Source organism: Salvelinus fontinalis, chromosome 17, assembly GCF_029448725.1.
Source record: "Salvelinus fontinalis isolate EN_2023a chromosome 17, ASM2944872v1, whole genome shotgun sequence".
In the NCBI taxonomy this organism is placed as follows: Eukaryota; Metazoa; Chordata; class Actinopteri; order Salmoniformes; family Salmonidae; genus Salvelinus; species Salvelinus fontinalis.
The window spans coordinates 37,589,419-37,617,181 of NC_074681.1; the positions used below are offsets into that span (position 1 = coordinate 37,589,419).

Below are 27,763 nucleotides of genomic sequence, written 5' to 3' on the forward strand. Positions count from 1 at the left end.
CAAGTTTGAGTGTTTGTTGCAGCTCGTTCTAGTCGCTAGCTGCAGTGAACTGAAAAGAGGAGCCCATGTTGCCTCCAATGCTTCCCACAGTTGTGTCAAGTTGGCTGAATGTCCTTTGGGTGGTGGACCATTGTTGATACACATGGGAAACTGTTGAGTGTGAAAAACCAGTGGTTGACTTGGGCAGGAGCTCACCTGAGCAGAGTAACGGCACCTCAAATGTTCTACTGCTGGAGCTCTGGTTCCTCTTATAGAATATTAGCTCAAAAGTTTAGTGGAGCTCCTGCATCTAAATATAAACAGCACCTATTTCAGTCCAAGTCAAGTACTGTGAAAAACCCAGCAGCGTTGTAGTTCATGACACGCTCAATCCGGTTCGCTTGGCACCTACTACCATACCCCGTTCAAAGGCACTTAAATATTTTGTCTAGCCCATTCACCCTCTGAATGGCACACATACACCATCCATGTCACAATTGTCTCAAGGCTTGAAAATCCTTCTTTAACCTGTTTCTTCTCCGTCGACTTCACTGTTTGAAGTGGTTTTAACAGGTGTCATCAATTTCACCTGGATTCACCTGGTCAGTCTATGTCATGGAAAGAGCAGGTGTTCCTAATGTTTTGTACACTCAGTGTAGGCCAGTATTACAGCGTAGGTTCACATTGTTACATTGTAGCCTACAATAGCATGTGACAATTTATTTGCAGTTTGTGGAATTACAGAATTCATTAACTTAACTGTGGTTAGACCTTCCCTTACATGATCATTATTTCCATTGTGAGTTTATTTGCAAATCTTTGAAAATGGGCAACCCCACAAACAGGTATATCATTTGTAAGAGGTCTGTAACAATGTATACACAATGTGCATCCCTATGTAATTACAATGTAAATATATATGTAACATTGAATTCCATTTCCATACAGGATTTACTACAGTGGTTAGAGCGTTGGGCCAGTAACCTAAAGGTTGCTATTTCGAATCCCCAGGCTGACAAGGTAACAAACTGTTGTTCTGCCCCTGAACAAGGCAGTTAACCCACTGTTCCTAGGCGTCATTGTAAATAAGAATATGTTCTTAACTGACTTGCCTAGTCAAATAAAGGTTAAATAAAAAATGAAATACCCAAAAGGCTCAGACGTTTCTGTTTCCATCTATGCGGGCCAGTACTCATGTCCCACTGGGCCATGGTTCAGCTGGCATTATATAACAATGGCTAACTGTGAACTTTCACACCTTCTCACAAATCAATTAAATTCAATTTACTTTATTGACATGGCAAGTTCATTATTACTTACATTGTCAAAGTATACATATAGAAACAAATTATATATATATATATATATATATAATTTATATATAAACTGTTTTGATTATGCAGAGGTCGTTGATTCACAAGCCCTCACTGTCAGCCCTAGCTATGGAAACACAATTTCCTTAGTACTATATGGATGTATACATTAGTGAAACACTGGCGTTACAGTCGAAAAGCAGTTTAGAGGGACAATTTGTGTTTCATCTCAATAAGGGACAAAGGGAAATTGGTTTCAGCCACCAGAGGGCTACAAGACAACATTACTTGTGGTACTGTTTGTTTGGGCTAGTGTTTAGTGGTCACTAACCCTTTCCCCGACAGCCACCAATGTGCATCCTAACACCAACACACCTGATACCCAAGTGTAATAAGTTGAATAGCCCTAACATTTCAATAAAAACATTTAATGATAATACAACTCTACAGTTAATGACATTTTAGTAAGCAGACCGGACTGAAAGGTGTCATATTCCTCAAGAAAACTAAATAAGCCTACTCGAATAAAATGAAAGTTATATTTAAGAAATAATTAATAATAAGGCTATTCCCCCACTTGCTGCAAGTGTTGTGATGATCCATCAGGACGTTCTGCCGCAGCTGCGCACGCTGTCATCATACTAGAGTTGAAAACTGAGCGGGGGAGGGGGGGGGGGGGGGTGTTGTTGATGCGGGTGAGTAGAAGCTGAATAGGAGCATTTCCAACACAAGAAACGGGGTAAACGCAAAAAGAGGCCACCAAACCCCTACGTCGCCCCCGGTTACAACTCCTCACATTCCGCTGGGTCCTCGCCCGTTATTCGCGAAGCCTGCAATGGGCTACAGACGAAAGCGGCTTCATAACGGGTTTTGTCGGGACATCCACTTGCTGCAGCTGTCCTTCGGAGAGCCAGGAGGACAGTCTCGCGTGTATATTTCAAGACAGCGGGCCTAGCCAATGACTGTGACCACGTTCGTCCTTCGCTCTTCACTTCAGTGTGGCTATATTCGGCTGAGTAAATCCTGGGAATACATTGACCATTTAAATCCAATTTGATATTTATAGCAGTTCTGACATCAGACATTTATATGGTGGAAGTGTTTTATTGTCCCATTGAACGGATATAATGGAGTGAATTGCACGAGGGGAGCGACAGTCAGTAGTTTTCTTGCGTGTGATGATAGGAGACACAATGACGCTGCTGTCTCTTTTGGGTCGGATCATGCGTTATTTCCTCCTGAGGCCAGAGACATTGTTTCTACTATGCATTAGCTTGGCCTTGTGGAGTTACTTCTTCCACACGGACGAGGTGAAGACCATCGTCAAGTCTAGCCGGGATGCCGTGAAGATGGTGAAGGGGAAAGTGGCGGAGATAATGCAGAACGACAGGTTGGGGGGCCTGAACGTCCTAGACGCGGAGTTCTCCAAAACCTGGGAGTTCAAAAATAACAATGTAGCAGTGTACTCCATTCAGGGGCGGCGTGACCACATGGAGGACCGCTTCGAGGTGCTCACTGACATCACCAACAAGAGTCATCCGTCTATATTCGGGATATTTGACGGTCACGGTGGTGAGGTATGTATCAAAGGTGTGGGTGTCTTTCAAAAACACAGCCTAAAATAGGCCTAAACGGTCAGCATCATTATCATAATTTTCCTCGGAGTTGGTCATTTTAGGGAATGGGAATTTTAATCAATTTAAGAGGATATGTATTGATTTTATTCGGACTCAATTGATCTCAAAACCAACATGGCTAAATGTGAAAAACCCTGTTAATTTCTCATTGATTTATTTAATTCATACTAACAACTTCCATACATATTTGTCCAGTGGAGTATTTGCATTTGATCTCAGTGGTCATTGTCCCATAGTATGTATTAGAGATAAGAAACCTCAAAATACTCATTGTTTAATTAACTGCAAAATACTCATCATTTAATTAAGAAGACACATTTAAAAGAAAATCCCCTCAAGGGTGAGGGAGACATGACATGTACTACTCTGATTTACCCACTTTCTCCTGTATTCCTGACCATGGGTTGGTTCTACAAAATGTATCCTCCATATGTATTCCTCTGGCAGATAAACATGCCCATTTGAAACAATTCAGAGTGAAATATAGATCTAACCCGTGGTTTTCTTCTGCGCTATCTGAGCGCATTCAAATGAGAAATCAGCCCTGGGCCAAATCAAGTTGACTGGCAATCTTTCAGACAATTGAGAAACAGATGTAAGGTCTCAATTAATAAAGCTAAATCAAGCTACCTTTGAAGCTCTATCTTTGACTCTGCTGGTGATCCTTCAACATTTTGGAAAACAGTGAACACACTGAAGTGTACACATTCCTCTTCTTCCCTGCCTCAGCAAGTTCTGTCTGACTCTGGCGTCATGACTGAGAAGAATGGGATAAGTGATGCTTTTAATCATCATTTTATCTCGGCAGGCTTTTTATTTGAGAGAAACTGTGGTTTAATTGACTCTGGTCAGTCAATCGACTGCTCTTTCCTCTGCCAGCCTCTAGCTGACTCGATGGTTAACCAGTCAGCTACTAGTGAATCTTTGTTTTCATTTCAACAATTTACTATCTGTGATGTGCTAGATGCCTTGCTTAAGATTGATGCAAAAAAAGGGCCTTCCCCAAACTGTTGTCACAAAGTTGGAAGCACAGAATTGTCTAGAATGTCATTGTAAGCTGTAGGGTTAAGATTTCCCTTCACTGGATCTAAGTGGCCTAGCCCGAACCATTTAAAAACAGCCCCAGGCCATTATTTCTCCTCCACCAAACTTTACAGTTGGCATTATGTATTGGGACAGGTCGTGTTCTCCTGGCATCCACCAAACCCAGATTCGTCCATCGGACTGCCAAATGGTGAGCGATTCATCACTCCAAAGAACACGTTTCCACTGCTCCAGTCCATTGGTAGCGAGCTTTACACCACTCCAGCTGAGACTTGGCATTGCGCATGGTGATTTTAGGATTGTGTGCGGCTGCTCGAGCATGGAAATCCATTTCATGAAGCTCCCGACTAACAGTTCTTGTGCTGACATTGCTTCCAGAGGCAGTTTGGAACTCGTGTTGCAACCGAGGACAGACAATTTTTACACGCTTCATCACTTGGCGGTCCCGTTCTGTGAGGATGTGTGGCCAACCACACAATGACCCGTTGTTTCTCCTAGATGTTTCCACTTCACAATAAAAGCTCTTACAGTTGACCGGGGCAGCTCTTGCAGGGCAGAAATGTGATGAACTGACTTGTTGGAAAGGGGGCATCCTATGACGGTGCCACGTTGAAAGTCACTGAGCTCTTCAGTAAGGCCATTCTACTGCCAATGTCTGTCTATGGAGATTGCATGGCTGTGTGTTCGATTTTATACACCTGTCAGCAACGGATGTGGCTGAAATAGCCAAATCCACTCATTTGGTGTCCACATACTTTTGTATAGACTGTATATTGTATATAGACTGTATATAGACTGTATATTTTGTATAGACTGTAAAAAAATATCCCAATGCCCCAGGGCAGTGATTGGAGACACTGCCCTGTGTAGGGTGCCGTCTTTCGGATGGGACGTTAAACGGGTGTCCTGACTCTCTGAGGTCATTAAAAATCCCATGGCACTTATCGTAAGAGTAGGGGTGTTAACCCCGGTGTCCTGGCTAAATTCCCAATCTGGCCCTCAAACCATCATGGTCACCTAATAATCCCCAGTTTACAATTGGCTCATTCATCCCCCTCCTCTCCCCTGTAACTATTCCCCAGGTCGTTGCTGCAAATGAGAACGTGTTCTCAGTCAACTTACCTGGTAAAATAACGGTAAAAAAATTGTAGTTAAAAAGCTGAGAATAAAAATGGTACTTTTCTATATAAATAGGTCCTGCCTTTCACAAAATAGTAGAAAGCAGATCATTCAGTCGATGTTCGAATCGGTCCTAGACTATGGCGACGTCATCAATATGAACACAGCAGCCCCTTCATTAAAGCCGTTAGATGCAGTTTATCATAGCGCACTGTGCTTTATTACAGGCAACAGTTTTCGTACTCACCACTGCACTCTCCACCAGAAAGTTGGTTGGCCCTTTTTGATGTCATGTACAGGTTGATACATTGCTATGTTTTCATTTATAAAGCCCTTTTATAAAAAGTCCCACTGTACCGAACATCTTTACTAAACTTTAGACATACGAGTTACCACACCTGGTCTCAGGGATGGTTAACTCTGGAAATTCCTTTGGTCTCTACTGAGTTAACTAAAAGCTGATTTACCTTTCTTGCACCTTATTTGTAGAACAATCTTCAAACTGTTCTTAAATGTGATGTTCTGGTACCTCTAGGGCAATTCAGGGCCTTATTACTGATGAATGTCTTTTTCTTTCTTTCTGCTTCCATTTTGTATTTATATTGATGTGTGTATTTTCTGTAATTTAAGTAATTTAGGGCTCATCTGTAAAAGAGACCTTGGTCCCAGTATGACTCCCTGATAAAATAAAGGTGAAATAAAATAGATATCTATGGTCATTACAGCATTCTCATTTGGATTTGGAGTGAGAGAGGTAAGTCCATACATAATGTGTTCCCACCCCAGCTTTCAGGATACATAAAACTAAATCACTCTAACAGAGAATTGTGAAAGTCACAGTCTGGGGACATGCTAACCCTGACCAGAATAAGAGTGAAGTTGAGTAGGCAGCATCTGAATCCTCTGCAATGCAATTTGTCATACAGTTTCCACTGGCCTGTTCACTATTTAGTAGGCCCTGTGTGTGCAGCCTACCCAGTACCTTTTGATGGAACTAGAATCACCACCTTTGTGCTCCTTTTGTTTTTCTTGTGTTGTCATCAGCACAAATACATGGGAGTTGAATTGCATATACACACAGAGGCGGTCTTAAGGCTTTGTGTGTCACACACATGGGTGTGAACCTTGTCCCCCCTTTTTCTGTCAAGGGTCAGTGAATTCCCAAAGGAGCTTCCAGACCACATGTCTGGTGAACCATCTGCCACTCCAGTGTCCTCAGTGAGCCTGGAGGCGAGATTCTCTTTCTCACAAGACACTATTACATACTGTTACAAAGCTATTACATAATGTTACAAAGCTATTACATACTGTTACAAAGCTATTACATAATGTTACAAAGCTATTACATAATGTTACAAAGCTATTACATAATGTTACAAAGCTATTACACACTATTTCATATCTATTACATACTATTACAAAGCTATTACACACTATTTCCTAGCTATTAAACACTATTACACACTATTACACACTATTTCATAGCTATTACATACTGTTACAAAGCTATTACATAATGTTACAAAGCTATTACACACTATTTCATAGCTATTACACACTATTACAAAGCTATTACACACTATTTCATATCTATTACACACTATTTCATATCTATTACATACTATTACAAAGCTATTACACACTATTTCATAGCTATTACACATTATTACAAAGCTATTACACACTATTTCATAGCTATTACACACTATTTCATAGCTATTACACACTATTTCATAGCTATTACACACTATTTCATATCTATTACACACTATTTCATATCTATTACAAAGCTATTACACACTTTCATAGCTATTACACACTATTACACACTATTTCATAGCTATTACATACTATTACAAAGCTATTACACACTATTTCATAGCTATTACACACTATTGCAAAGCTATTACACACTATTTCATAGCTATTACACACTATTACAAAGCTATTACACACTATTTCATAGCTATTACACACTGTTACAAAGCTATTACACAAACACTATTACAAAGTTATTACACAAGCACTATTACAAAGCTATTACACAAACACAATAACAAAGCTATTACACAAACACTATTAAATCAAATCAAATTGTATTGGTCACATACACATGGTTAGCAGATGTTAATGCGAGTGTAGTGAAATGCTTGTGCTTCTAGTTCCGACAGTGCAGTAATATCTAACAGTTCTACAACAACTACCTAATACACACAAATGTAAAGGGATGGAATAGGAATATGTAAATATAAATATTTGGATGAGTGATGGCCGTGCAGCATATGGAAGATGCAATAGATGGTATAAAATATAGTATATACACTACCGTTCAAAGGTTTGGGTCACTTAGAAATGTCCTTGTTTTTGAAAAAAAAAGCAAATTTTTTTGTCCATTAAAATAACATCAAATTGATCAGAAATACAGTGTAGACATTGTTAATGTTGTAAATTACTATTGTAGCTGGAAACGGCTGATTTGTAATGGAATATCTGCATATGCGTACAGAGGCCCATTATCAGCAACCATCACTCCTGTGTTCCAATGGCACGTTGTGTTAGCTAATACAAGTTTATCATTTTTAAAGGATAATTGATCATTAGAAAACCCTTTTGAAATTATGTTAGCACAGCTGAAAGCGGTTGTTCTGATTAAGGAAGCAATAAAACTGTCCTTCTTTAGACTAGTTGAGTATCAGGAGCATCAGCATTTGTGGGTTCGATTACAGGCTCAAAATGGCCAGAAACAAAGAACTTTCTTCTGAAACTCGTCAGTCTATTCTTGTTCTGAGAAATGAAGGCTATTCCATGCGAGAAATTTCCAAGACACGGAAGATCTCATACAACGCTGTGTACTACTCCTTTCACAGAACAGCGCAAACGGGCTCTAACCAGAATAGAAAGAGGAGTGGGAGGCCCCGGTGCAGAACTGAACAAGACGACAAGTACATTAGAGTGTCTAGTTTGAGAAACAGATGCCTCACAAGTCCTCAACTGGCAGCTTTATTAAATAGTACCCTGAAAACACCAGTCTCAACGTCAACAGTGAAGCGGCTACTCTTGGATGCTGGCCTCCTAGGCAGAGTTGCAAAGAAAAAGCCATATCTCTGTCCAGTGTCTGTTATTTTGCCCATCTTAATCTTTTCTTTTTATTGGCCAGTCTGAGATATGTTTTTTTCTTTGGAAGCTGTCACCATCACTTTGGTCACCATTTTTCTGTCCTACAGTGCCCATCATCAATGAGTCGTGAAATCTTAAGCTGTCTTCTACACACTGTTTGTACACTTATTTTGCAGTGCTCTGCAATCTCTTCAACCTCTTTCCATAGTTCTCCAAAGTAGCCCTCACTTCTGTAGTCCTGTAATGTGTCTGTAAGGGCATCTACTAGATCCACAGCCCTTGCTAGGTGAAGAGAGCTTGATTGGAGCATGTCAGAAAGACATTTGGTATCACCAAGCACTTTACAAAAAGTAACCAAAAGCCCTATGAAATGTAAATCTATCTGAGAAAGAAGGCCCCTTGCCTCCACTGATCTATCACCACTATTTTCAAGTGTGATATCCTGTAGCACCTTTAGAACTGCTGGAAGCCTGTCCCTCAGATTACGGCATGCCATGTATCTGCATGCCCACCTTACATCCGGAAGTCTCTGTTGTTCCCTGGGCTGCTGCTGTGGATACAGCTCTTTCTGAACTGCAAGTCACTTGAGATGAACATACGAGCCAGATAAAACGTTATAAAGCTTCTACAGGAGAACAAAACAGTGAACTGCCTCAGGCACTGATTTTACAGCATCGACAAGAACCAAATGCACATAAAATGCAAATCGTGCACTGTTTTTAATCCGTGCAGACACACCAGAATGCTTTCCGCTCATGGTCCAATGTACCGTCATAGTCTTGCGCCCCACAAGGTAATTTCTGTAGTCCAGACCATGTTTTTCAAGGCAATCAATTATCATTTTTGTGAGACCTGCTGCATCTAAGCTTTCAGCTGACTGAAAGTGTAAAAAGCTTTTGTGGATGTCCCCGTTGTAATAGTACCTCACAACTAAAGACATTTGTTCTTTTTTCTTTAAATCTTTGGTTTTATCTGCAATGACACTTTTTTTTTACTTCTCTTATTATTTGACTTTGTACCATCTCAGCTAAACCCTCAAGAACTTCCTTCTGGATTTGGTGGCTTGTGTACTTTAGCATTGCCACATGCATTCATCCTTTACTCTGAGAGGGTCATGCTTTGCAATTTCTTCTAAGATTGTAAAAAAAAAAAAAAAAACTTGTTGTGAGAGTCACCAGACTCTGGATGACCTCTCTGCGCTATATTTTGAGTGGCAGTTAATAGGAGCACATCTGCAATTGTTTTAATGTAAGTACAGTTTTCCTCAACTTTCTTTTTCCGGTCCTCATTTATGGCATCTAACATTGATGAGTTGCTGCAATAGCCCTTTTATGGTGATTCCAAGCACACATAGCATTGATATGATGCTCGGCCTTCGAATGGAGCTTAAACCCAGAATCTTTAAACAGCGCCTTTTTCCAGTTACAAAAACCTGACTGTGATGTGAAGGCAGATTCAGGTGTATTGGGCAGAGAAAAATGCCTACAGACGAAACAATTAGTTGAATCTTGACCTACAGAATATTCAAGCCATGAATTGTCCTTATACCAGGAAAGGTTGAAAGCCCTTCTCTTAGTACCATGCTGAATTCTGGGAAATGTTTTCAAACACGGCTGTACAGGACCCTCTTCTCTGGATCTTGAAATGTCTGAAATACACGTTAAATGTGTCATATCTCTATGGAAATGTATAATTAAGAGATCCACAAGATTAGATACTAACAGCTGGTAACTAAAATGTGTAGTTTAAAGTATTGGCCTGGCCAACCATTGGGTCCTTTAGGAACAGAAGTCTGATATCTCTCCCTTTTCATGTTTAATTGACCCTATGCAAAAATAAGGCAGTCTATGGTTACATCTAAGCATCCAATTACCCACATTTTAGTCCAATCTTAATTACAAATCCCTATTATCATAACTGTACCTTAAAATCAACTACCAGCCTAAGTTACTAGTTAGATCATGGCTAGCCCTACTTTGCAGTAAGTATCTTAGCTAGCTATAATTTCTTACACCTTTACGATAGCAAACAGGCTAACCAGCAAATTGTGGTAATCTTTTGAGTAACGTTAACAGATTGATAGTAACAATTGTTCGTTTTGAGTTAAAGTATGAAAATCTAACTGAGGTAATGGATTTCAAGTTGTTGAACACTGACAGCTATACCCTACTAGTTACCCCACATTAGCTACACATTCATATACTGTAACTTATGACACTGCACTGTATATGTGTGTATTACTAGCACAGATGTAAACATAATGTTAGGCTAAATTGTTAACCGATCTCTCTTATCTGATTAACTGTCTGTTAATGGAGCCAACGGTCTAACGTTAACTTACACAGCGACTCAATTTTCGTAACAGTTCAGGAAACCTAAACCCAATGCTAAACCTTAAAACTTGCTTTCGCCAATCGCGAAGAGAGCTCGTGGAGCTGTGGAGATATTCTCTCTTCTTCTTCTGGATGTTCTTCTTATTCTTCTGTATCTCGCAACCAACTTAATATTCTCTCTTCCACCACCTCGATTTGAAAAATGCGCTGCCGAATGTCAAAATAAATGCTTCTTTCAACAAGAGGTGAAATGAGATGTCAATCGGCATCAAACTGCCAGTAGCGAATGAAATTTTGGGGTGGCACCCGGGGTGGCCAATCAGATGTCAGGGGTGTCCAATGCCCAGAAATGGCCCAGAAATGCTTTTCTTTAAAAAAAAAAGGACATTTCAAAGTGACCCCAAACGTTTGAATGGTAGTGTACATATGAGATGGGTAATGTAAGATATGTAAACATTGTTAAAGTGGCATTATTTAAAGTGACTTGTGATCCATTTATTAAAGTGGTCAATGATTTGAGTCTGTATGTAGGCAGCAGCTGGGTTAGTGATGGCTGTTTAGCAGTCTGATGACCTTGAGATAGAAGCTGTTTTTCAGTCTCTCGATCCCAGCTTTGATGTACCTGTACTGACCTCGCCTTTTGGATGGTAGCGGGGTGAACAGGCAGCGGCTCGGGTGGTTGTTGTCCTTGATGATCTTTTTGGCTTTCCTGTGACTCCCTCTGCTGTTTCCTGAAGTCCACGATCATCTCCTTTGTTTTGTTGACGTTGATTGCCATCATGGGTATAGGAACAATGGTGGCCATCTTGAAGCATGTGGGGACAGCAGACTGGGATAGGGAGCGACTATTACATAGCTATTATACAAACACTTTTACACACTCTTACACGTGCATTTTAGAAGTCACAAATGCAACTTTAGTTTACTCATTAAGTATGGTGACCCTGTCTATCTTCACAAATGAAAATACTAAAAGATTATTGATGTTGATGAAAAAATAGTATGCTCTATCTTGTCCATTTACTTCTTAAGAGTTTGTCCACCATGCGTGCATTGTAAGGAGACCCACATTAGACTTTATATTGACTACAGAAGAGAGGTATTCAAATCTGCCATTTTGAGGTTCATGTGGTAGTCGTTAATCCTCTCTGCTTTTTATCTTTTGGTAATGCTCATCTCCTGTAGTCTAATAATTTAGTCCACAAACTGTTGGCATCATCTTCAGGCAGATTTTACTGTGTTCTCTATGTTATTGGCTCTTTCATATGATTTTTGAAAAAAACGGCTTAAAAAAGCATTTTATTTTGTGTTGTATTACCAGTCTTAAATGTACACTGAAAACGAAAGCCAGTTCAACCTACATCAACTTTTAACCATTAGTAGTACTATGTCAGTCATGCTATTCCTTATCTAAATAGGTTGGCTAGATCCTGTTAATATAAAGGACCTTCTTGGCCTTAAGGCTTTGAATAGGGTTGTTGATGTTGTGTAGTGAAGGCTGGAGGGAGTTTGATTGGGCACGCTGTTTACATATCTATCTGTACCTTTCTGCCTATTCCTGTCTGGTCCCCCATCCCTCTGTGGGCCAATTACCACACCTGCTGTGTGTGTGTTTTCTGTTGTCATGGTGACAGAGTGACATGCATTAGCTATTACTCTGCAGGCTGGGTTACTTTGACCTTGTTCTCAGTGGGATTTTTGCCAGAAACACACAAATCAGAGTCCACACACACACACACGCACAAACTTAACACATAACAAATTCCAGAACTGCAAATGTTAAATCCGTCCCAATATAAAATAAATAAAGAATGAACCGAAGATCGTCATGCTCCTCTGATGCTTTTAAAAGCAGACAACGTGGTTCATTGTATACACACCATGTTCATTTATTTGCATCAGTGTGTCAACGTACCGACTCCAACTTCCCCGCCTGGTTTGGTTTACTAGAGACAGTTATGTGGAAACATGGAAGACGCCACGCTGTAACTATAAAGGCGTCAAGTTCCCCTGGATGGCTGTGAAATAACCCTCCATGCCTGTGATCTGCTGGTAGTTGGTGAACGTGATTTAGGCCTCCTTGATCATGTGAGGGAAATGTTCTGTTTTATGTATCAAATCAATGCTACTTCCTAATCACTAATTAGATGGGTTCGTGCAGGTGACGGACAGATCGCGTATGGAGGAATCCTCACCATCACTGATCCTCAACTTGGCAGTCGACCAGGATATTGCTATGGGAACAACCGAGGTGTCTCAGTTTCAAGGTCTCAACTTGGAGAGAGAGAGAGAGCCTTGTGAGGTATTGGTCAGTCACATGTGCGAGCCACCGGTAGTGATGAATTAATTATGCTAAATCATGCAAATATAACTTGTCTGTGTATAGCTGTATATAAGACAGCTGCTGGGACCGCCCCAACAGAGCTTCTGATAGACCTGTACAGTGTGCAGAGTTTGTTGTAACCTCTCCAGCTTGCTGATAATAAAAAGTGATTCATTTTAAGATTGGCTTCAGGTGTCCCTTGTGCTGAATTTCCACCACAATCTGTTGGCAGAAGTCTCTTGGTAGTTCCCATCCATCTTTTTCATTTGGAGTGGAACTCTTTGTGTCTCGCCTGTCTCATAGTCACAAAAAGGACCTGGCCAACTTCCGTACCAAACATTCACCTGCCTCTTTCTTCGGCTACTCTTGTGACATGAAGCGAACAAACCGAACCGTAGCTCTTTCACCATTTAGAGGCTGGAACATGGTGCACCAGCATCTGAGAGTGGAAGGCGGCTCTGTTGACCCAATGCTTAGGTACACTGTGCCCAGGCTGGCCACATAGGCAATAAACCTGGCTGTCAGCAGCTGGGTAGAGTGGTCCTGCAGCAGGGCCAAGGAGTTGAGCCCAGAGTACCACAGGAGAGAGTTGTCAATGTTTACATGAGGCAGCTCCCCTTTACAGTAGGTACACTGTGCCCAGGCTGGCCACATAGGCAATAAACCTGGCTGTCAGCAGCAGGACCAAGGAGTTGAGCCCAGAGTACCACAGGAGAGAGTTGTCAATGTCTACATGAGGCAGGTCCCATTTACAGTATCAGTGTAAAGGGGATCAGTGATAGTGAGGAGGTCCTCCTGAGAAATAACTACATTTAAAAAAAAACAAATACAAATAGTCCGGGTAGCCAGTTGATTACCTGTTCAGGAGTCTTATGACTTGGGGGTAAAAGCTGTTGAGAAGCCTTTTGACCCTAGACTTGGCGCTCCGGTACCGCTTGCCATGCGGTAGCAGAGAGAACAGTCTGGCTGGGGTGGTTGGGGTCTTTGACAATTTTTAGTGCCTTTCTCTGACACCGCCTGGTATAGAGGTCCTGGATGGCAGGCAGCTTAGCCCCAGTGATGTACTGGGCCATACACACTACCCTCTGTAGTGCCTTGCGGTTGGAGGCCGAGCAGTTGCCGTACCAGGCAGTGATGCAACCAGTCAGGATGCTCTCAATGTTGCAGCTGTAGAACCTTTTGAGGATCTGAGGACCCATGCCAAATCTTTTCAGTCTCCTGAATCGGTCTTGTCGTGCCCTCTTCACGACTGTCTTGGTGTGTTTGGACCATTCTAATTTGTTGGTGATGTGGACACCAAGGAACTTGAAGCTCTCAACCTGCACTTTCGTTGATCAGGCCTACCACTGTTGTGTTGTCTGCAAACTTAATGATGGTGTTGGAGTCGTGCCTGGCCATGCAGTCGTCGGTGAACAGGGAATACAGCAGGGGACTGAGCACGCACCCCTGAGGGGCTCCAGTGTTGAGGAACAGCGTGACAAATGTGTTGCTACCTACCCTCACCACATGGGGGCGGCCCGTCAGGAAGTCCAGGATCCAGTTGCAGAGGGAGGTGTTTAGTCCCAGGATCCTTAGCTTAGTGATGAGCTTTGAGGGCACTATGGTGTTGAACGCTGAGCTGTAATCAATGAATAGCATTCCCACGTAGGTGTTTCTTTTGTCCAGGTGGGAAAGGGCAGTGTGAAGTGCAATAGAGATTCCATCATCTGTGCATCTGTTTGAGTGGTATGCAAATTGGAGTGGGTCTAGGGTTTCTGGGATAATGGTGTTAATGTGAGCCACTACAAGCCTTTCAGAGCACTTCATGGCTACGGACGTGAGTGCTACGGGTCTCTAGTCATTTAGGCAGGTTACCTTAGTGCTCTTGGGCACAGGGACTATGGTGGTCTGCTTGAAGTATGTTGGTATTACAGACTCAATCAGGAACATGTTGAAAATGTCAGTAAAGACACCTGCCAGTTGGTCAGCACATGCCCGGAGCACACGTCCTGGTAATCCGTCTGGCCCCACAGCCTTGTGAATGTTGACCTGTTTAAATGTTTTACTCACGTCGGCTACGGAGAGCGTGATCACACAGTTGTCCGGAACAGCTGATGCTCTCATGCATGCCTCAGTGTTGCTTGCCTCGAAGCGAGCATAGAAGTTATTTAGCTCGTCTGGTAGGCTCGTGTCACTGGGCAGCTTGCAGCTGTGCTTCTCTTTGTAGTCTGTAATAGTTTGCAGGCCCTGCCAGATCCGACACGCGTGGGGACGACGTCCTTGATGCACTTATTGATAACGCCAGTGACTGATGTGGTGTACTCCTCAATGCCATCGGAAGAATCCCGGAACATATTCCATTCTGTGCTAGCAAAACTGTCCTGTAGTTTAGCATCTGCTTCATCTGACCACTTTTTTGTAGACCGAGTCACTGGTGCTTCCTGCTTTCATTTTTGCTTGAAAGCAGGAATCAAGAGGATATAATTATGGTCAGATTTGCCAAATGGAGGGCAAGGGAGAGCTTTCTACGTGTCTCTGTGTGTGGAGTAAAGGTTATCTAGATTTTTTCCCCCTTTGGTTGGGCATTTAACATGCTGATAGAAATGAGGTAAAACTGGTTTAAGTTTCCCTGCATTAAAGTCCCCGGCCACTAGGAGCGCCACCTCTGGGTGAGCGGTTCCTGTTTGCTTATTTCCTTATACAGCTGACTCAGTGTGGTCTTAGTGCCAGCGTCCGTCTGTGGTGGTAAATTTACAGCCACGAAAAAATATATGAAAACTCTCTTGGCAAATAGTGTGTTCTACAGCTTATCATGAGCTACTCTACTTCAGGTGAGCAAAATCTAGAGACTTCCTTAGATTTCTTGCACCAGCTGTTGTTTAGAAATATACACAGACCCCTCGTCTTACCGGAGTGTGCTGTTCTGTCTAGCCGGTGCAGCGTATATCCCGCTAGCTGAATGTTTCCATGTCATAATTTAGCCACGATTGGGTGAAACATAAGATGTTACAGTTTTTGATGTCCCGTTAGTAGGATATTCGTCATCGTACCTCGTCTAATTTATTGTCCAATGATTGTACGTTGGCAAGTAATATTGATGGTAAGGGCAGATTTCCCATTCGCCGTCGGCGGATCCTTACGAGGCACCCCGCCCTGTGTCCTCTATACCTGCGTCTCTTTCTCCTGCCAATGACAGGGATTTTGTCCTTGTCGGGTGTCTGAAGTACATCCTGTGCGTCCTGCTTGTTGAAGAAAAAATCTTTGTCTAATCCGAGGTGAGTAATCGCTGTCCTGATATTCAGAAGCTCTTTTTTTGCCGTAAGATACGGTGGCAGAAACATTATGTACAAAATAAGTTACAAATAACGCAAAAAAACACATAATAGCACAATTGGTTAGTCACCCGTAAAATGGCTGCCATTTCTTCCGGCGCCATCTTCAACTAAGAGAAGGTTGCACAACATCCTGACTAGAGAAGCACACACAGTAGACTATAGACCACGGAGTGAATGAGTTATAAGAACATGTATTTAGGAATGTGTTGTGGAACTTTTTGTCAGAAGGGGCCGTGTGTTGAATGAACTTATCCGGAGCTGAGCTCTTTTGGCAAGCATGTGGTGAGAGTAACAGAGGAGAGGTGTGTTAGTTTGAGAAAGCATATGTTTGTATGCACCAAACCCAACAGACTCAGACGGATAAATGTTCACCTTTTCAGTATGAACCTTAAGTTACCCAAGTCTCAGGAATTAAGAAAAATCTTCCACTCTTCCACCTTCAAGTCGCAGGAGGTGTTTGTGTTCAGGGGCTTTTTTCCAAATAATTTTCTGCAAGTTGGTAAATATAAATGTTTCCCCCAGTATCAAATGGAGAGAAATGTCTCCAAAACAAATATCTGTGTACAGAACAGCTTGTTCCTAACTGAGCAGTGTGTCCTTAAACTGCAAATATGTTGCATATTCTCAACTCTCTTTCTTTTTTCAATCTTTCAGCAGTCCTTATTTTGACCAAAAGGTAAAAGGCCAGTAAAGTAGCAGGAGCCTATCTCCTGTTTCTCTAATGTGAGACAACTTGATGTACAAGTACCCCCCTGGACAGGATGCTAGTCTATCACAGGACCTTACCTCCAATCTCTCTCCTTAATGCTGAATGCCAAGCAGACACACATTGGGTACCATTTTTTGTCTATGGAATGACACGGCTCGGACTCTTGACCTTCCAATCTCAGGCCAGAGACTCTTAACCACAAGGCCATTACAAGTTAATATTCTTCATTTTATTTTGATTCAAACTGACAGTTGAGTTTAAGGGGTAACTTCTCTCTGAAAGGTTTTCTACCACATAAAGTTGAGTCTACAGCCATAACGACTGCATTGACTTTTACATGGCTCAGTCATTTGGGCTCTTGGATGGGTAACTACGGTTCACTATTCAATGCTCCCTGTGTACACTTATCCAGAGAATGGGAGAGAGAGAGACACACCAGTGACTAATGAAGAGTTGGTTGTTTCTGATCATTTATTTATACCATTTCACTTTATCATTACACCCCCTCTCCTTTTCTCTCTCAAATGAATCTGCTCCTATAATTATCACTATGGGTGAAATGAGTTTGTTCGTTAATATCTCATCTGCCTCGGTTAATTGGATGCCTTGATTACGGGACTGATGAAAACACAACTGTTGATTGCAAAGTGTAACGAATATGCAAACGACGTGAGCGTTGGAGCCTCAAGTTTGAGAGAGTTTTGAACGGTTCTCTACTGAAATATTTCTGAACGTCTAGCAGCTGAATTAGTGTTCAGTATGGTGACCATGATCTGAGGAGAAAGTAGGGGGCAGGGGAAATAAGGAAAGGGCTTGAAAAAGAGAGCAGGGAGGAATGGAGATGAAGAGAGGTTGATGAATAATTAAGCACAGAACACCTGTTGAACCATCCTTCATTTTCTCTTTCACCTCTCAGACAAAAACAATAACCACTAAGATACTGAAAACCATCCTCTTAATGTCAATCCAACTAATATCACATTTGTACTTGTAGTGAAACTAAGAGGATTCACTGTGCTGACCTGAGTATGGTAGCTTTGGCGGGTAGGAGCGTTGGGCCAGTAGCCGGAAAGGTTGCTGGATCGAACCCCTAAGCTGACAAGGTAAAAATCTGTCATTCTGCCCCCGAGCAAGGCATTTAACCCACTGTTCCCAGGCGCTGATGACGTGGTTGCTGATTAAGGCAGCCACCAGCACCTCTCTGATTCAGAGGGGTTGGGTTAAATGCGGAAGACACATTTCAGTTGAATACATTCAGTACAACTGACTAGGTATCCCCCTTTCCCTAATACACAGTAATCTCAATATACAGAGTCTTTTTATCATCATCACTGGAAACCAATGTTAACCTTCATGCACACTGTAGAGCTCTTCCCATGGTAATTGATTAGTCATTATTAACTATTATAAACTGGGTGGTTCGAACCCTGAATGCTGATTGGCTGACAGCCATGGTATATCAGACCGTATAGCAGGGGTATGACAAAACATTTATTTTTACTGCTTTAATTACGTTGGTAACCAGTTTATAACCAGTTCAATAAGGCAAATCAAACGTTATTTGTCACATGCTCCGAATACAACATGTGTAGACCTTACAGTGAAATGCTTACTTACAAGCCCTTAACCAACAGTGCAGGTCAAACCCTCAGGAGTTTGTGATATTTACATATTATACATTTTGGGGGGGTGATATATCGCCAATATACCACGGCTAAGGGCTGTGTCAAGGCACTGCGATGCGCCTAAAAACAGTCCTTAGCCCTGTGGTATATTAGCCATATACCACACCTCCTCAGGCCTTATTGCTTAACAATACCATGGCATTGTACTTGTTTCTGATTGGCTTGACCGGCATTCTAGAGCATGCATTATTTACCTATAATGCACAGTATATTTCCACAATAGAATTCAATGGCTATAATTCCTTCTTACACTTTCTATGTTTGAGCTGCTTTTGAAAGCAAAAGTGGAATTGAAAACATTATTGGCATTGTTGAATTCGATTTTCATAATGACAAGCAAGGACTGATGTTTTGGTTAGCTAAACTAGCACGTCTGGTTGTTTGGCTACCACGGCAACTACTGTAGCTATCTAGTAAACTTGCTAGCTACTTCAGTGGATGTTGAACACATTTCTACCGGCAAATGTGTTAAATTATAGCCATGGTATAAAAATTGTAATGAACTCGGCGCTCTATGCGTTCTCTGGAAAATAATGCAACTCTGTGGAAAGTCAGTTCCACTCTGCTTGTAACGGCTTTCGTTGGTGGAAGGAGAGGAGGACCAAAATGCAGCGTGGTACGTATCCATAATAACTTTTAATGAGAATGAATACAAAAAGAACAAGAGAATCAAAATGAAAACCGAAACAGTCCCGAATGGTGAAAACACTCAAACGGAAAACAACTACCCACAACCCATAGTGGGAAAACAGGCTACCTAAGTATGATTCTCAATCAGAGACAACGATCGACAGCTGCCTCTGATTGAGAACCATACAAGGCCAAACACATAGAAATATAACGTATAGAACAAAACATAGAAAAAACAACATAGAATGCCCACCCCAACTCACGCCCTGACCAAACTAAAATAAAGACATAAAAAAGGAACTAAGGTCAGAACGTGACACTGCTAGCGCGTCGTGGAACACACCTTCCACGTCGTTCATTATTTTCCATAGAACGCATAGCCTCTCGTTGATTATCCCTTACACAATTAATTCCTGAACAGTCAGGCATGATTCATTGAAATTAGCAACTCAACCAAGTGTGTCTTTGGGCATGCATATTAAAATATCTTACAAATAGCCTCCATTCACTCAGTGCTGTATGTAAACACATTAATTATGTGTAGACATACTGCCAAATACATTGAAACCATTTCTACACTGTATATATAAAATGTGCTTGGTCAAATATAACTTCTATGGTCCTGCACTATGTATAGCTTTTTGTTTAGATATGCTCTTAAAGTACTGGGTCTTACTGTAAATAATGAATAGGCTCCCTCTAGTCTTTATGAATATTTCCGGTAGCTCTTAGAAAGCATTGGTATCTTTGAGCGTCATGTCGTGCCTTTGGTGTGTTTAAAAAAAATAGTGTTTTCAACTTGTATTTTGGAGTCAAGTCCATTTCAATGTATTTCAATTTGAAGTACTTGTTTTGACTTTCAATTTACATTGAACCATGATGTAAACGGACATTTTGAAACTAAACATCTGATACTTTGTTTACCTTGGCAGCTATCTCCCGAGTGGTGCAGCAGTCTAAGGCCCTGCATCTCGGTGCTAGAGGTGTCACTACAGACCCTGGTTCGATTCCAGGCTGTATCACAACCGGCCGTGATTGGGAGTCCCATAGGGAGGCTCACAATTGTCCCAGCGTTGTACGGATTAGGGTTTAGCCGCCGTTGGCTTGCCTAGTTAAATAAAGGTTAAATATAAAATAAAATCTCCTGTCTGTGCTCTTGTAAAAGATGGGCACATAGACACTATCTCAAGGCTACCATTAATTTACTCAGAACACTGCTGAGTATAGACAATAATCATGTACGTCTTTCAAACATAACAAAGTTGAGTCTGGATGAATTTGGCTATAAGAAAAAAAGCTAACATTCTGTACATGTAACGGCACGGTGTTGTATCAACAAATCGTTGGAATGTCGACCAGTCAAATAACTGAAATTCAACCAAATAAGGGAAATTCTCTCTCTATCCTCCATTCTCTCTCTCAGGCTGCAGCTGACTACGTGAAGGCCCACTTGCCAGAGTCTCTGAGGCAGCAGCTACTGTCCTATGACAGGGAGAAGAGGGAGGGCGTTCTCTCCTACCACAGCATCCTGGAGCAGCGCATCCTGGCTGTGGACCGAGACATGGTGGACAAGCTCTCCGCCAATCATGACGAAGCAGGTGAGCGACCGTATGAGTGCTGATCTAAGATCAGTTTTGCCAATAATTAATAAGATTACATGTACAGGGGGAACCTGATCCTAGATCAGCACTCCTACTCTGAGACGTTTTGTGAATACGAGCCCAGGTGTCACACAATGAAAAGGTGGCAACAATGGGGGAGGGGTTAAGACAGTAGGTCAGATCGTTATCTTCAGTAGGAAAGGAAAATATGTGTTCTTATTGGACAAGTTAAGGTAGTACCTCCCTCTTTCACTCTGTTTTCCACCTATTGAACGTAGCCCAGGTTAAGACTGGTCAGAGTTGCCCCTCTCTGTAAAACATCCTAATGACGTTCTGCGTAGAGACAACAGAAAGACAAGGAACACTTTATAAATGTAAAGCACTTTTTTAGATGTTTTACAGTTTTTGTCTGTGCAGAAGAAAAGCCGTATACATCAAATGTAGTATTATTTGTTATGGAGGCTGTGAAATGTCTCCATGTAGAAGACCTTTTGAAGGTCAAGACACAAAGTCAATGTCGTTACCCTTTGTTGCCCTGGGAGATTTATTGTCAGCCCTGAGAAATGGATTAGATGCCTGTACTGGAAACAGTACCTTATAAATCACTGGATTTCCAATGGAAGAGGAGGACATGGGCAGAATGAAAAGGTAAACCTTTTGTCAGATAAGTTATTAGGGCCAGGAATAGCATTCACTCCTGTTACTCGGATGCTTTCATTGTTATGATATACACTGAGTGTACAAAACATTGGAGGCACTTTCCTAATATTGAGTTGCACCCCCCCTTTTCCGTCAGAACAGCCTCAATTCATCAGGGCATGAACTCTGCGAGGTGTCGAAAGCATTCCACAGGGATGCTGGCCCGTGTTGACTCCAATGCTTCCCACAGTCGTGTCAAGTTGGCTGGATGTCCTTTTGGGTGGTGGACCATTCTTGATACACACGGGAAACTGAAAAACCCAGCAGCGTTGCAGTTCTTGACACACTCTAAGCGGTGCGCCTGGCACCTACTACCATACCCCATTTAAAGACACTTCAATCTTGTGTCTTGCCCATTCACCCTCTGAATGGCGCACATACACAATCCATGTCTTAATTGTCTCAAGGCTTAAAAATCCCTTTTTAACCGGTCTACTCCCCTTCATCTACACTGATTGAAGTGGATTTAACAAGTGACATCAATAAGGGATCAGAGCTTTCACCTGGATACACATGGTCAGTCTGTGTCATGAAAAGAGCAGCTGTTCTTAATGATTTGTACACTCAGTGTATATACACTATGGCGTTCAGTATTGCGGTTGATTAGCAGACTAGGATACACATATTGTATTCTGAGAATGAGAAACACAGGTGAAAAATGTATTCAAGTAAACTTAAAGGGACATCACATAAAAACAATCAAAGTTTGTCAAATGTTTTCAGTACTTCACAGTAGACTAATATCAAAAATTATCCACGTCCCAGGCCATCGGTTGTGTAGATCTAGCTATGGTTTTGGAATGGAATGTCCCTTTAAAAAATATATATATATATTTCTCCCTCTCGTAGGCACTACATGTCTGGTGGCCCTGCTATCGGACCGGGAGCTGACGGTGGCCAACGTTGGGGACTCGCGGGGCGTGCTGTGTGACAAGGATGGGAATGCGGTGGCGCTGTCACATGACCACAAGCCCTACCAGCTCAAAGAGCGCAAGAGGATCAAGAGGGCAGGTGATCGGGGGACGTGGGGACGTTGTAGAGACGTTTGTGTCAAACCTAGCTAAACTGTAAATACTACAGAGTGAAGTCACGCTAAATTTCACAGGGCTGTTTTAGAACGGAACTAAAAAAGCATTTTGAATGAAAAAATCTCCATTAAAATGCTTCTCAGTCCAGCACCAGGCTTAAAGGTCCAGTGCTGTCTAAATTCTGTTTTTTCCTGTGTTTCCAAACCTCTCTGCCAATATCATCTAGTTTTCCCCTCTCCACTCAGACCACTCACAGACAGTCCTAGCAAAAATCTTGCTTCAGAAATAGTGTTTTGCTAAAAAGCTATTTTTCTTTCTTTTTGACCATTTTAATGGAATGTACTTAATTTTTACCCAGAAAGGATTTGTTATTGATAATAAAAATCTGTTGCATTGGGCCTTCAAACTTGTCCAGGAAAACAAACTGTGTCACAGAAACAAAACACACATTTCCTTGGCTGTGGCAGGCAGTGTATAATTATCCTCATAAAATGTTTCCCACATTTCAACAGATCACAATGGCACGCTAGGATGAATCACTAGAATGAATCAGTGTCAAATAGAGAGACTAAGAATTGCAGCCTTGAGTCGCCACCTGTTGGCCCTCTTTGGAAATGCAAACAGTGATGTCTTATCAAATCAAATTGTATTGGTCACATACACATATTTAGATGTTATTGTGGGTGTAGCAAAATGCTTGTCTTCCTAGCTCCAACAGTACAGTAGTATCTAACAATTCACAACAATACACACAAATCTAAAAGTAAAATAATGGAATTAAGAAATGTATAATTATTAGATTGAGCAATGTCGCAGTGGCATTGACTAAAATGCAGTAGAATAGAAAACATTATATACATATGAGAAAACTAAAGCAGTATGTAAACATTATTGAAGTGGCCAGTGATTCCAAGTCTATGTATATAGGGCAGCAGGCCCTAAGGTGCAGGGTTGCGTAACCAGGTAGAAGCCGGCAAGTGATGGCTATTTAACTGTCTGATGGCCTTGAGATAGAAGCAGTTTTTCAGTCTCTCGGTCCCAGCTTTGATGCACCTGTACTGACCTCACCTTCTGGATGATAGCGGAATGAACAGGCCGTGGCTCGGGTTGTTGATGTCCTTGATGATCTTTTTGGCCTTCCTGTGACATCGGGTGCTGTAGGTGTCCTGGAGAGCAGGTAGTTTACCCTCGGTGATGCGTTGGGCAGACCGCACCAACCTCTGGAGAGCCCTGTGGTTGCGGGCAGTGCAGTTGCTGTACCAAGTGGTGATACAGCCCGACAGGATGCTCTCAATTGTGCATCTGTAAAAGTTTGTGAGGGTTTTAGAGGCCAAGCCCCTGTGCATGCTCTGAGGACACGGCTAGAGATGCCGTCTGGGCTGGCAGCCTTGCGAGGGTTATTAGCTCTGACAAATGATAGGAAGCACTAATATATCCTTTGCTGGATTTGGTCAGTGGTGGAAAAAGTACCCAATTGTCATACTTGAGTAAAGGTATAGATTCCTTAATAGAAAATGACTCAAGTAAAAGGGATAGTTACCCAGTAAAATACTACTTGAGTAAAAGTCTACGTAAGTTTCACAAGTTAATTGAATTTCTAAAATATACCTAAGTATCAAAAGTAAAAGTATAAATAATTTCAAATTCCTTATATTAAGCAAAGGAGATGGCAGCATTTTCTTGTTTTTAAAATGTATGGATAGCCAGGGGCGCACTCCAGACATAATTTACAAACTACGCATTTGTGTTTAGTGAGTCCGCCAGACCATAGGCAGTAGGGATGACCATGTGTTCTCTTGATAAGTGCGGGAATTTCACAATTTTCCTTTTCTGCTAAGCATTCAAAATGTAACGAGTACTTTGGGTTGTCAGAGAAAATGTATGGAGTAAAAAATACATAATTTTAGGAATGTAGTGAAGTAAAAGTTGTAAAAAATCTAAATAGTAAAATACCCAGATACCCAGAAAAACTACTTAAGTAAAAATACTTGAAAGTACTACTTAAGTACTTTACGCCACTGGATTTGGTAAATATAATATTTATAGATATTGTGTACTTTGACTAGGATACAGACATTTCTATGCTCAGTCTGCACTTTTTTCTGTGTTGTTTTCTGTGTACACAATGAATGACTAATGAATGACCAATGTCCCAGTGTGGAATAATAAAGTTACAGATAGTTTAATTCAATTGCATTGCACTTCCATTCCTTCACCACCAGGGGGCTTCATAAGCTTCAACGGTTCATGGCGCGTCCAGGGCATCCTGGCCATGTCTCGCTCGCTGGGCGACTACCCCCTGAAGAACCTCAACGTGGTCATCCCCGACCCTGACGTGTTGACCTTTGACCTGGACAAGCTGCAGCCCGAGTTCATGATCCTGGCGTCGGACGGCCTGTGGGACGCCTTCAGCAACGAGGAGGCGGTGCGCTTTGTGCGCGAGCGCCTGGACGAGCCGCACTACGGTGCCAAGAGCATTGTGCTGCAGTCCTTTTACCGCGGCTGCCCAGACAACATCACTGTCATGGTGGTCAAGTTCAAGCGTGGTCCTGTGGGGAACAGGGCCGGGGAGTAGAGGTGGTGATGAGGTCACAATGTCATGATAGGGTCATCATTATTGTTATGTTATAGATTGTCTCTTCTCCCTTGTTGATGGTGTAGCAAGCGATCAACCTGGGGAGGATTGGAAACTGTTGCAACCTGGATACCTGGCATTCTCTCTGACACGCACGTACACCTACACCCAAAACCATTTGTTTTCATTTCTTCTGACCATTTACTCTGAAGCTGGAGTGCTAGATCTAGGTCCTGACACACATACGTACACACACACTTCCGTCTCACACGTTGGCATTCAGCATGAACACTAATCTCATCCATTCAGTCTTTACTTACCCACAACTGGAGATCACCCCTCCTGCATCAATGAGAAGATGACTCTGACTCAACCAGCACTGCATACTGTGATCTACTGTTCTCTACCAACAAACAACAGCAGTGTGTTCTACTGTCAAAGGACTGACACTGTCCTGAAGAGGAAAAAAAAGAGAAAACATTTACCTTTTGGGACTTTTATTGTTGTGGAATGATAAGCCCTTATATCAGCCCATAAAAATGCTGTAAGTTCCTTGGTCGTATACAGGATCAAACCCTGACTTAGCTCCAGCCATTGCCTTTTTTATGTTAACAGTCTTAACCAGGCTGATGTATAGTCACTCTATTATGGTACTGGACCTGTATAGGATATTTGTTTAGCCTATCCATGTTTGGGAAAGATCTGTGAATGTTAGCACACAGGTGTTGGTGCTTCCGTCGGAATCGACTGATTCAAAGGCTACACAGCTGAAACAGTAAGGCTAATTGCCAGTAATATGCAATACGATTGGAGTGAGTACTGATGTGTTAATAAGGTCAGGATCATGTTAGGGACCAAGGATGGACAACTTTGCTCCGAGGGTAGCAGCAGTGCGTGCAGGGTTTCATTCCAGCCCAGCACACCTGATTCAAAGAGTTTTAAGTAATAAAGACTGCACACACTGGTTATCCAGGAACAGTTGGCCACCCTTGTGTTAGTTTTACTACTGTATTGAATACTACAATTACTACTGTATTTCATAGGTACATTTTATGCTTGAAATTATGTTAAGCCTTTTATAATTTAACAATGTACCTTATTTGCCTTATTTATTGTTTCCGTTTTAATATTATTGCCAAAACAAAACATATACAGCTGTTTATTGTTGACCTTTACACACGCATACGTCGATAATGTAACAACAAGCATCGCTTGTAGACAGCTCACCAACAAGTCACTCATATACTCTGCCAAACACAAAATGTATGACTTTGCTGAATATAGTCTGTCAATATTAAAATTCAATGCTACCTTGTGAAATGTTTTTGTTGTCCTTATTCTTGCCATTTTGAAAGAGAACGTGCAGAGAGTTAGCTGCAACTGCCATCTCAGATATAACACTGTCAATTAATTATAAAATATGTATGTTGGGTCCAATCACAATTTAGGCCTATTTTAATTGTATAATAGAGCAAAAATAATAAGTCATTGAAATCTCGAGTCACAGATTTGGCTGACCTCTGTTTCCTATTCATGTAAAGCAATGTGTATGTGCAGGGTCGGACTTAGTGATTTGGAGGCCCCAGGCAGAGGCAAGTCTGAGGCCCATAAGCGAGTGCACCAACATTTTCAATGGGTTTTTTATGTACCATGAACACAACCAAAAAATCACTTCTAAAAGCACATTCATCAAAAATAATTGCAGCATCCGAACAGTGCACTCACCAACTTTTCTTCAAGTGGCTGAAACAATCCCATCGGAAAAAGCATCTGAGCGAACGAAACAGCGCCCCTTTGTCTTAGCAGAGATTTTTTTTAAATTGTTTTATTATTATTACTAGTATAATTTGTTTTAATTATGCCCAGCTCATGAGGCCCCTTGATGATGTGAGACCTGAGGCAATTGCCTATTCTGCCTAATGGTAAGTCCGCCACTGTGTATGTGACCTTTCTGTAGCCTATAAACCAAGTATGGCCACCAAGAAATAGTGCAGTACAATCTGGGGCCAGAGAGAAACCACAATGATGTATGCAAATATCCAGCCAAACAATTACATCTCTGTATTCCTGTTTCTTCACCAGTGTGCTGGATTGTCACACATGAATGAATACATCTCCCGTCAGTCACGTCATGACACTAAACAATTGATTCGGTTTCATTTGGGGATCCTCAATGATGACATTACATTTACATTTAGGTCATTTAGCAGACACTCTTACCCAGAGTGACTTATAGTTACTGCATTCATCTTAAGACCGCTAGGTGGGACAACCACATACCACAGGCATAGAAAGTACATTTTTCCTCAATAATATAGCTATCAGTAGAGTCAGAGCTAGAAGGGGGGGATTATTTAAAGTACTCTTTGAAGAGTTAGGGTTTCAGATGTTTTCGGAAGATGGGTAGGGACTCTTCTGTCCTTGCTTCAGGGGGAAGCTGGTTCCACCATTGGGGTGTCAGAATAGAGAAGAGCTTGGACTGGGCTGAGCGGGAGCTGCCCTCCCATAGGGGTGGGAGGCCCAAGAGACCTGAGGTGGCAGAACGGAGTGCTCGGGTTGGGGTGTAGGGTTTGAGTATAGCCTGAGGGTAGGGAGTGGCAGTTCCTCTTCCTGTTCCGTAGGTAAGCACCATGGTCTTGTAGTGGATGCAAGCTTCA

At 41.9% G+C, this 27,763-nt stretch overlaps 1 protein-coding gene across 1 annotated transcript; it reads left to right on the forward strand.

Annotated features, from left to right (window-relative positions):
• Positions 1-1,950: 1,950 nt before the first annotated feature.
• Positions 1,951-26,426, forward strand: LOC129814286 (protein phosphatase 1L). The gene is made up of 4 exons (XM_055867311.1): positions 1,951-2,869; positions 20,627-20,801; positions 22,353-22,514; positions 24,754-26,426. The coding sequence occupies exons 1-4, from the start codon at positions 2,471-2,473 to the stop codon at positions 25,104-25,106; spliced, it is 1,089 nt and encodes a 362-aa protein (XP_055723286.1). The 5' UTR covers positions 1,951-2,470; the 3' UTR covers positions 25,107-26,426.
• Positions 26,427-27,763: the final 1,337 nt, after the last annotated feature.

Coding starts and splice junctions, on each gene's coding strand:
- LOC129814286 (XM_055867311.1), top strand. CDS start 2,471: ATGATAGGAGACACAATGACGCTGCTGTCTCTTTTGGGTCGGATCATG. Junction 20,802..22,352: donor CGCCAATCATGACGAAGCAG/GTGAGCGACCGT, acceptor TCCCTCTCGTAG/GCACTACATGTCTGGTGGCC. Junction 22,515..24,753: donor CAAGAGGATCAAGAGGGCAG/GTGATCGGGGGA, acceptor CTTCACCACCAG/GGGGCTTCATAAGCTTCAAC.